We start from the raw sequence: 11,686 nt of genomic DNA, 5'->3' as shown, positions 1-11,686 counted from the left end.
TGGCTCTTACTGGCTCCAGGGGTCTGCTGTCCAAAATCTGTTTGATTGAGAGCGCTGTCAGGAGAGCTGCAGCGCCTTGCCTGCCCGCTCTCCAAAGGTATGACGCCGTTTGTCGTGTTTGCCTGAGCACACCTTCGCAAGTGATTGATCATTTCAAATAATCACATATTCAAACTTGTCGGCGGCTTCACAACGTTTACGAGCGACGGAGCTTTTACAATGTGTTCGCAGTGCAAGGTCATTCGACGCGACTAGCGCGGGATTGAATTATGTCGTTTGGCGCAGTACAAGAGACGAAGGGGACAGACGGATGCAAGTTTGCATCTATGGTTTATTAAAAGAAGTTGCACACTTAAATCCAGAAAAGTCCCCAAAACCAATAATGAAAGCGCACGAGTGTGCTTAAAACTACGCACAGAAAAAGTAACTTGAGCAACAAAAGAAAACGCAAGGTTCAAATCCGACCCCCCCCCCCCCCCCCCCCACACGCACCCAACGTTTTCTGTAGGTAGTCAGGTGCACTAGTATCGGAACACTGATACAGGCATCCAAGCACATATGGAAGTTTCTGGCGTGGTCTCTGAACATTTCACTTCAAAAGCACTTAGTTATCCTTCACCATAACATTGAAAACTGATGCATCCACTCTGAATCAGAAAGTGACTAGCTCAATCTCTGCTGAAGAATCTTCATTAAGTCCTTTAATGTACAAGGAGTGTAAATTATTTTTTCCAGCTTCCCTAAGGTGCATTTTTTCTTTGTCACTCTCAGTTGCAGTACGCCTTTAGGCCATTTTCAGCAAGTATCGCCATGCTAACTCTATGACTATAATATCTGGCCTTCAGTTCCTCAACTCTTTTCATGGCAGATCATTGTATCTCTCCTGGTGGGCTCATGAGAATGATACATGTGTTCTCTGTGTGTTGCATGAAAGCATGATATTAATTGCAGGTGCTCAAACTTGCTTTTTTAATGTACATGTGATTTGGCTGGCCGTTTTCGATTGCTCCAACAGCGTGAGTTACATTTTGCTGGTCGAAGCCAAGTGCTCGGAACACATTTGGCTGGTTCTTTTCGAACATTCGGAGGAGCTCCCACCTTCTACCTGGGAGCGTCGCTGAGGTGCGACAAGCTCAATCACGTGGCTACACTGATTGTTCTGGTAGCAGCTAGTACGTTCGGCAGGGGCAGCCTTCCTGTGGCTGCAATCTCGAGAGGCTCTGCTTCACTGCAAACTGAGTTGGAGCGTGGCAGGAACCAGTAGAATGCACCACAAGACATTACTGCTGTGTGGAGTAAAAAATTGTGTTCTGGAGGCATCTGTAAAATTTGAGATTTCAGGCTACAACTGTATCACTGTCACCTCTGCTCTTGCGCAGTTTGGTGCTGGGTATCGCACTATAATGCATTACTCTGGGCATGCGAGTAGCCAATTTCTCTGGCTTGTCTTGCTTCTCTCACCCTCTGGTTCTTAGTTGAGTTGGCATAGACAGACTTGGTTGCATGTCTGTCATTCGTTTCAGCAGACGTGCGGCTGGAGGGAAAGCGGACCCAAGCGACGCAGAGGAGGACGACAAGCCCTACGTGTACAGCACAAGCAAGGCAGCCGAGTGGAAAGCTGCACAGACCTTCCGCCCACCGTAAGTTCGGAAAGGCAGCAAGGGCAGGAAGCGATGCCATCTGTTTCTTTTTTTCTTCTTTTTTTACTTGGCTTGCTGAGGCCTCACTTACATTTACTGTGACTATGCATTGCAAGGCCAGCTTGCACTCTTTGAGATTTTGCCCAGCATTTGGCAACCTTGTACTATTCGCATAAATTGTTAGTTAACTCCTCAGTTAACATACAAGATAACATTTTTTGTATGTGTGTAAGAATAAGTGTATGAATATGAATAAGTGTAAAGAATAGCGCCTGTGTGCGCCACGTCTCACTTTCGTCCTTGTCTTTTTCACGTGCTATAAGCCTCACAAAGTGTATGAATAATGTTGATTTAATATCATAAGGTGGAGATATGATATACCAGAAAAGGGAGCAGCTAATTTTACATAGTTTGCTCGAAGGCGGCTAACAGTAATAAATTATTGCTTGTGGAAAATGTGGTATTGTTAGTATTGTTAAGAACAGTGCTTGGATAAGCATGGATAGATAGGATAAGCATAGTACACTTGGTAGATGTTATGGCACTACTGACATGACATTTTTAACTTTTCTTTTGTTTAATAATATTAATTTTCATATTATTTAATATTAAGCATTAATTAATAATGTTTCTTAATTCTTAATATTTCTTTTGCTAAATGAATGCCAGAACCCTGTGTACCCTGGTAAAAATACTGGCAAGCACCAGAAAGCTTTTCATAAATAATGTACTAATATATTAGCCATGAGATCTTTGAGTGGTGTCCTCTCATGTGTGATGTCAGCAACGAGACTCTGTGCATGCTACGTAATGGACGCTGTCGGCTGACCTACCCTGCTCAATATCTTTAAATGCAAGTCTGCAGGTTTGTAGAACAGCATGTATGGAATGTTCCAGAACGCTGTTCGCAACGGCATTAAGCAGAGTCACCATCGTTGCCGCACTTAGTGTAGATTGCTCCCGATGTCATCTGCGAGCCGTGACTGTATACACATGCATGTACGGCGTTAATTTTTCGTTATTGCTGTTCCAGTATCGTGGCACTCATGGTGACTTCTCACACATTTTTTCTTCATGAACTGCAGCATTTGGCTTCCAGCTACCATATCGGCAGTGCAATACCATGTCTGTGTCCACCGTGCGCAGCGTGTCTTTGGTTTCCTGCTTCGTTGGCTTCAGACATTTCAATTCTATTGCTGTCCAGCGCGTTAAGCATATCACAAAAGAAATTTCATGCCATTTTTAAGAAATTAAATGGTCGCGGCAGTGCCTGAATACATGCACTGCTCTAATCGCATTACCAGCAAGATGTGGCATTAAATAAGCAAGTAATGGACCGGCTGCTTTAAATGGCCTGGCATGATGCAAGCTGCACTTGCTAAGAGAAAACGAAAAAAGTGGGAAAACAGAAATTCTGTGGCTGAATGTCACATCACAGGTCTCCCTGACACTGGGTGTGCCTTTCACTCTCTACAGAAAGTTGCTATACTTTTTGTCAAAAAAAAAGTTATGTACGACAAAAGTATGCTATCAATTCGTAGAACTTCGAAGGTTATCTTCAATACTAGAAAATCTACCAAACTTGCATCTAACTGCTGTCATCGACCTTTCGATGTGTACTGACTGCCCATCCATAGGTTTGGGGTGGCTATGAAATGCCTAGAACGTCTGGTAGAAGGGCAGGCAAAATAAATGGGCAAAGTAGACAAAGTTAGGTAGACTTGTGCTACAGTGCTGACCTTCACAAGGTAATCAAACTTGATTACTTCCAGCATGACTCAGCTCGGCCCCTGCACGTTAGTCTGATCAGCCTACCGTGGCACTCCTTGCTTTGCTACTGCCATAGGCAGCAGGCACATCTCATGGGCGACATTCATTTAGCGATAAGAATTAGTTCTATCACATAACAAAATCAGTCGACAACCTTCGCTTACCACCATTTTCAATATATGTTGGTTTCTAAGCACCTCGTAAGTACTTCAATCTATATGACAAGAAAATTGAGAAGTTTGGTTTAGCTGGTATTCGACCGAATGTAGGTAGCTGGAGTGCTAAACACAGAAGGAAAGAAAAGGAGCGGGAGGGGACGTACAAGGGTGCTGTAAAGTGATGACATGTTTTTGTGCCCATTTTTTATATCAATATTTTTAATCTTGAGCTGTTAAAAGTGATGTTTTCTTAGTGGTCCCCAGTAGCCTGAAAGTATGCTGAACAGAAATAGTCTCAAGCAAACCTATATAAATAAGATGTTCAGATTGGAAAATGCTAATAAGATTTATTTGCAAGGAAATGGTGTGAAGGATGATTGACGATTGTGAAACAATATGGAGCATGGTGCCAACCAATGTCGATATGTACTGCATGTCAGGAAAATTATAAGTGTTTTCTTGTCAGCAAGAGTTCTATATATGCAACACCAGTCACCAGAATTATGAGCGAAATACAAAATTTGCATTGAACTACAATGCCGCTTAATTGATGCGAATTCTTGCGAATGAGCTTTGTGATTGTGCTTGGTTTCCAAAGCTGCATAGACTCTCATTTACTTGCTTAGCGTGATGTCTTATGCCTAAGTCGCGAGATTGTGTCTAACCTCGCTGGCCATGGTTATACAAAATGAATAAACATTCTGGGGCGTTATGCGCCAGAACCACAATATGATTATGAGGCTTGCTGTAGGGAAACACATCGTATCAATTTTGATCACCTGGGGTTCATTCATGCAAACATAAATTACATGAGCGATTTTTTTCATTTGGCCCCATTGAAATGCGGCCGCCATGGCCAGAACTAAACCAGCAACTTTTGAGCTCGGCAGCGTAGTGCCAAAGCAAATGGAAGCCAAATTAAATATTTACAATGTTTGTTTTCCTTCTAGTGCTGGCATTTATAAAACTAACTGCAAAAATTAAATACAGCCACTAATTGGAAGGTGCTGTGTTACGCAGGCACACGGTTGGAGAGTGAGTAAACGGATGAAAATGCAGCTATTCTATCTGGAGCTTAGCAAACAACAAAGGCGAGTCCGCCAGCTGACGTCATCGGAGCATCGTTTGCAGAGCCGTCATTGGTGGTGCATAAGGTTTATATAATACTTGTTTCTGCAGACCAGTTTCAGTACCTCCTACAGGTCTACGATCAGGAAGAACACAGAATTTTGGGGGAATTTCTACTTCAGTTGCTTTGAGCTGTCAATATTTTATTGCGTCTAAACTGCCAGTGTTGCAGACTGCCAAATTCAATGATTTCGAAAAGGCCACCATATTAGACAATCCTGCAGGAAGTGGATGTGTCCCAACATCATGATACAGTGGCTACGGTAACTGCAGCTGCCACATGTGAGTGCAGCATTCTTGTTTATTTGTTTATGAGCAAACATGCATAGCCTTATTGCTGCAGAACAAGTCTTTACTGTGCAACATGGTGTCAATGACTCCAGGCTTCGACACCAACTATATATCAAATTAAATTGTGTTTCCCACTCTGCGCACTCACTGAACGTAGTCCCTTTACACACCAGAAGTGTTTCCATGACCTCAAAAGTATGTGTCAGTGTGCCTTTAACATCTCCCTTTAAATGTAGCAACAGTCATCATAATTTGACGCTGAGCAGGACAGTCTCTCCATTTCAAGGCTTTTACATAGGAGCTCCTCAGATAGATTCCTTTTAACTAAGGGTTGGTATACATTCAAAGATTTCAAATAGGAATTGAATATTGTGCACTAACTGCAGTCGACTTCCTTGAATTTTAGCCTGATGGGACCGACAAAATTGATTCAGTGATCCAATTCGAAAATGCCAAAACATACCACTGATTCAGTTGGCAGTATTTGTCCAATTCTAACACATCCCCCGAATCAAATATGTGCCCACTTTCTGTGTGCACAAGGTAGAAAACTAACATAGAATTTACATTAAAGTTCCTAAAGAAAGTAGACATCTAACGTGCACCCAAATGTTTAGCAAGAAAAATGGGCAAGGGTCTACTACTAGTTGCATGATGGTGGCCTGTTTTGCTGTTGTGCAACTAATATTAGACCAGTCAGCTTTGCCACATGATTTTTAAAATGAGTTTCTCCCCAATACATTTGTGTCATGCAGTAAAGCATACAAATTCCGAGCAGGCGATTTTGGTTTTGTAACCGATTTCACCACGCAGGCAATTTTCGGCCCATTTTTCGAGAGAAAGAAAAGTAGGCGTGTTAAAATTAGATGAATACTATACTCAGGCATTGTGAGCTACAGTTATTACTTGCACAGCCGGCAGCAAATTCTTCAGTCTGTAGTGGTAGACGACTCAATCCATCAGCACGTGCAATGCCTGGCCTAAAACAGAGGGCATATAGCAATACCCAGAAAGGAGTAGAAACCACTGTAGCACTCCTGGTGAGCAACATTCAAGATTGCATGCATTTGCTTCCTTCCAGAAAGCCCAGCAATGGCTTGTGGTCTGTGACAGATTCAAAGTGCTGACCCCAAAAATATTGTCTCAGGTACTAGGCCTAGGTCCTCCTTGTCCAGTTGACTATAATTCCTTTCAGCAGCAACCACAGAGTAAGATAGAAAGGAGTGCTGGCTCCGCCTGTATGGCTGACTCTGCTCGTCTGCAAGTGCCTGCGCCGCTCCACACCGCATTCACCAGACGGCGCTGCGCGTGAGGGAAAATGTGGAGTTGGGCGAGGGGAAGTGCTCCACCCAACCAGAGGAGTGGACAGGTGGCCAGGCTCAGCTCTGGTGCTTGTACACCTGTCACTCTGCTGTTGCTATAGCAATGGCACATGGCCATGCTTGGCCTCATCTGCTTGCACATATGATTTGCTGTCCGCTTGGCGGATGCCCGAACACCTGTAGTGTGAATAGCCCTTGCTTCTTGCGATTTGCAGGGAGATGTTAGTGGATGAAACAAGTCTTCATTTCACTTAGATTTATTAATTAAACCTCATTGGGCCAATTTAGGACATTTAATAGGTGGGGTTATGTGGATTTTTACAGCAAATAGGAGCAAGATGCACAGAAAGTAAAGTGTAATCACGAAAATTAGCAGAGAGCAAAATTTTGAATGTCAGAACACAGGGAAAACAAAGTTTTAAAGGGCCCCTGAAACGGTTCGGACAAATTTTGTAGGCGCGTAGGGTACAGCTTAACTAGAACATTCGCACCACAATTTAAGTGAAGCGTTACGTATTAATGGAGCTACAAGCGATTAGAAGTTACCCTCCTCCCTAGCCATGCTTTTCCTCCTCAACTCGCTCGCCGAGCGAGCGGCGCTAAGCTCCGCCTTCACTGGTACTGCGTCACGATGCGACGTCACATTGTCCACTTCCGGTTTTGGAGCACGCCCCCTCCCGCGCGAGACCTCTCCGCTAGCCGCTTGGCCGTCGACCAAGAGCTATCGAAGCAGCCTGCGTTGCGAACATTCTGTCGTAGCGCCGAACGTGTCCGGTATTCCAGTAACCACAGGCAAGCTGGTCATTTCGGCAAATGACTGGAGGCATAAACTCAAGCGGATGAAGGAACTTTAGCGCAGACGTACGTGAGCAGCCTGATCGGTCAGCACGGTCCAGACACTTGTTGGCGCAGCGCTTAACCAGTCAGACAAAGCGCTAATATTGCTCTAACCAAGTGTAAAACATTCTAAACATATATAAAAACAAGGTGTTGATTACACTCCTGCGAAAAATACACACCAGCAGCAAAGAATACACTTTGTTGCTGCTGCTGTGTATGGTTGGGCTCTGTGCCACCAGGTGGCTGCACCGTGCAGACCACTCACATTTGCCCTTCTGCTCATCTCATGGCTCACCCCGTTACAGCACAGTCAAGCGGCCAGATTCTGTCCCCTTGCGCTTGCGTTTGCCCTAATACCGGACTCGCGAAACGCTATTGCGTTAGTAATCTTCCGGTGTAAAGTGACGGCCACATACGCGCAAATCCTGGCGCCGATCGGATAGCGGCAGTCCGATGCGCAGCAGCCAGTTCGTTCGTACGCTGCCTTGCAGAGGGACACGATGTCGCAGCTTGACATATTGTCAGTCGCTACGTTTGCAGTCCACAAGGCAACAAAGTCGAATCATAGTGTTCGCGAAAGGACTAAGACCGACTCTGACCGCGGAACTCTCGTCAATATGGAGTACGTTGTAACACAAGCAGACGACACTTGCTGTGTGCCGGAAGTGCTTAAGTGTACTTAAAGATTGTTGTTGTGCATTCTCTTTACGTTACTTTCTTTTCATAAAAACAAATTAACAAACATTCCAACTATTACGAAGATCATTTGTTTACCATAAAGTTGGAAAGATTATCGATCACGCGCCCTTGTCAGCCAATCGGATAGCTCGCCCCACTGACGTCGTATGGGTAATTTCGGTCATATGGGTAGGGGCGGCTTAAAATTCTGCCGAGCAGTGCGCTGCGATCGGCAGCGATGTGCATTTTTAAAACCTTGTAATAAATTACACGCTTTACGCGGAGCACTTAGATGTGTCAATTAATGATCAGAAGGACCTACTCTAACGACTCAGTATGTTTGTAGAAAATCGTCAAAATCGTTTCAGGGTCCCTTTAATGCCGAAGGTGCCTCTTATTACTCTTTATACCTGAGTGTTATTTAATTAGATAGATCTTTTGCTTGCTTCTGGTGCAGCAGCTGCAAATCAGATGGCGCCGCGAAGAGAGACCTCCCATCCCTTGCCGTACCCTGATTTATGGCCATGCAGGAAACACTTAATCGTTTGCTGTTCTCCTGTACTAACTCTTCAAACATGAGTATCAACACATCTAGTTTCGTTGGGCATGATTAAAAATACAGTCAACGACCGATTTTTCGGACCCTCTAGGGAACTTAAGAACGTCCGAAAATTCAGGCAGTCCGAAAAAATGAATGCATGAAAAAAAAAAGCGCACCTTTCTTTTTCTTTTTTTTCTCGGATTTAGAAGTAAAGGGCGAAGTACCAGGCTTCCGAAACCCTGCCAAAGCATCAGTGAATTGGCTATAAAAAGAGGCGTTCAAAAACTGTGTGCAGCCGACTGCCGGTTTATTATATACATATGCATCGTCGGGCAGCCGGTGTTATTGCTGCAGTGGCTTGAAGAACTTGCTAATAGTTGTTTGGACGGCGTTCCGGTTGCATGCGATCATATTCCCCTCGATCTGAGCAAGGGTCATGTCAGCACTGTATACCGATGAAAGAGTCAACAGTGCTCGTGTCAACTCGGCGCTTGTAGGCGGCGTAGGCATTGGCTCCTCATTTTCAACATCGGGGTCTTCCGAGTCCCCCACAACCTGACGGACTATTTCCTCGTCAGTCAGTTCTGCGCAAAGTCGAGCTCGTTGTCAGCGTCAGCAAACTGTTCAAAAGTTATTTCCGTGGGTATGGAAACCCCAGCTGAGCGGAGGTCGTTGATCACGTCGTCCATGGGCGGGCACAGGTCAATCGTGTTGTTGCTTTCAGGCAAATCAAACCTGGTTCCTCTGTGGCGAGTACGAAGCCCGCGTGGCGAAAACAGTTGCGAATCGTGTCTTGCCTCACTGCCTTCCATGCGTCCGCAAGCATTCCAACAGCATACTGAAGATCAACGTTGTAGCCTTTGCCGTTTTCCGCACACAGCACCATGCGGTTTAGTACCCGCGAACGGTACAAAAGTTTCAGATTGCGGATGACGCCTTGGTCCATTGGTTGGAGGACTGCAGTCGTGTTGGGTGGCATGAATTCCAGCTGGACAGCCTTCAAATTCTTGATGTGACCATGAGCGGCGCAGTTGCCAATGAAGAGCACGACACGTCTGTTCTGAAGCTCAAACTTCCTGTCCAACCTGCGGATGTAACTTTCAAACAACTGCTGAGTCACCCATACCTTTTTGTTGGCTTCATACAACACTGGCAGCGTCGCCCCTTTAAAGCACCTCGGGTTCTTTGACTTCCCGATTACTAACAAGGGAAGCTTCTCGCTGCCAGAAATGTTGCTGCCGACGAGAACGGTCAGCCGTTCTTTACTGTGCTTGCCACCATGGCATGGGTCACCAGCGAAAGCGAGCGTTCTTTCTGGCAACATCATATAAAACAAACCAGTTTCGTCGCAGTTGAAAACGTTGTCAGCAGAGAACTGCTGCAACAAAGACTGAAGTTTTCCGTTGCGGTACTGCTCAATAACTGCGCTGTCGACGGCGCCGCTCTCACCGCACTCCTTCTTGAACTTGTGCTCATTCCGATGTTTAAAGTTCCTCAACCATCCATCACTAAATTTAAAATCCTCGATGTCCATTTGAACCGCGAGAGTTTCCGCTTTTTCTTTCAAGGTGCAGCCCGAGACCGGCAACTGCTTTGCTATCATCTCAGTGTTGACTCGTACCGGCGCGCCATACATTTCGGAGGCCAAGCTGAGGCTTCACAGTGGTGGCACTAGATGGCGCCGAGTGTTCTTAGAGAGGCATGGAAGAGCAGTCCCGCCGCTGTACACGCCTCATACGTAACTTGTTTAGATAGCGAGAATACGTTGTGCTACTGTACTAAACGCTTTACCATCAACAGTCGTTGTGAAATGGGTTCTGCCGAATGCTTGCATATGTTCTTTCATATCAACCCTCCTCTCACAATAAAAGTAGTTTTGTATTGGTACTCTAGAATGGTCATTTGCTCATACAGCTCAGCTTATTTTGCTCCCTAGCGCTCTTTTAGAGCAAGCATCTTTCTTTCTCTCTCTCTCTCTCTCCCTCTGTGCAGAAAACGTGATATACCTGCAGCGCAGCGCTGGTCCGTCTTACTGAGCATTTCGGTGTTGCTCATTTACTTCTGCGTGCTGCGTGAGGAGAATGACTTCGACGAACAGTTGGCGCGTCCCATCACGGAAACTGTGCCGGAACTGGGGAAGTATGTCGAGACGCCGCCCCCACTGCCTTCCAAGTGGGTCCCGCCAGCCTGGCGGGACTGATTCTGTATCGGAGAAGAATTGCACCCACGTGGAAGTCACGTCGGATCCTTGTTGAATTTTTTTTTCTTTTTTGGCTGCGCACTAGCGTTGCACCTCACGGCACTGCCACGAGCGTGGCCGTGGAAGCCACAGTGACAGTCTAGTCAGTCCCATAGTAGCATCAGCCAGAGCAGCTTTCTCGCATTCAGATTGTGGTACAGGGAAGTGCTCGTGAAAGCTTATCAGCAAGCTACTTGATTGTATCTGTACCAGTTCTGCTTGCACTAGGCGTTATTCTGATTTGATGGTTGAAGACAATACGGTAGGATTAGCTGTTCCCAAGACTGACTTGTGGCGGCGTTGCGGTGATGCTAAGGCGCTTTTTACTAGGTTGATGCATGAATAGGCGCGTTGTGCGGTCGATGTTAGTAAAAAGTCACAACACATGCTGGTATGACCGCCACGACGTGGATACTCTATAAAAACTGAATTATTGGAGAGCAGTGACTGGTGGAATCTAGGCAAATCAGTTCAGCGGGGATCCACAAGGTGTAGGAAAGTTAATGAACGGGATTAGTTGCGATTCATTTAGAGGGCCCCCTCACCAGGTCTGGCCATTTTTTTTTCAAACCAAACGCCCTGTGCCCTTTTCCTCGCGGGCATCGCACTCCGAGCTGCAGAGTCGACCTAAGTCGCACAAGTGCGTCTGCCTCAGTGGCAGTGTTGTGGTCTCACTCACCGTGACACTTGACCGAGAAGCATTCAAGGCAACATCAGTTTGCTCTGTTGCTTCAATAGAGAAATTAATGTTTGGAGAAATAAAACATACAAACAGAATGTCTGCGTGTCTGTTTTACTTTGCACCGTAGCAAGAGAGGTCTACTTCCGTTTCGTCTGCTTGTTCTCTCGTTCTGCAGTCGCGTGCGCAGGGAACAAAGGTATGTCACTTTCTACCGCGTTCCGGTGCGCGATCACGCTCTTTGATCTGCTCACGTCTACCTCGGTGTTCACGTGGCACTGACTTACCATACCGCTAGTCTGGTGCCGGCGGTACAAGGACGCTGTATATTACGGCAAGGATGCGTGAGGCGTTCCAGCCTCTAGAAACGTCCGCGCACTGTAGGTCCAGTTTGCAGAAG

General features: G+C 45.8%; 1 protein-coding gene across 1 annotated transcript; it reads left to right on the top strand.

Annotated features, from left to right (window-relative positions):
• The first annotated feature begins 1,500 nt into the window (after positions 1-1,500).
• LOC126519845 (uncharacterized) lies at positions 1,501-10,606 on the top strand. Its single transcript, XM_050169144.3, has 2 exons — positions 1,501-1,640; positions 10,361-10,606. The coding sequence occupies exons 1-2, from the start codon at positions 1,504-1,506 to the stop codon at positions 10,566-10,568; spliced, it is 345 nt and encodes a 114-aa protein (XP_050025101.2). The 5' UTR covers positions 1,501-1,503; the 3' UTR covers positions 10,569-10,606.
• Positions 10,607-11,686: the final 1,080 nt, after the last annotated feature.

The sequence above is a fragment of the Dermacentor andersoni genome, unplaced genomic scaffold, assembly GCF_023375885.2.
Source record: "Dermacentor andersoni unplaced genomic scaffold, qqDerAnde1_hic_scaffold ctg00000039.1, whole genome shotgun sequence".
Lineage (NCBI taxonomy): Eukaryota > Metazoa > Arthropoda > Arachnida > Ixodida > Ixodidae > Dermacentor > Dermacentor andersoni.
This window is presented reverse-complemented; position numbering and strand designations above follow the sequence as displayed.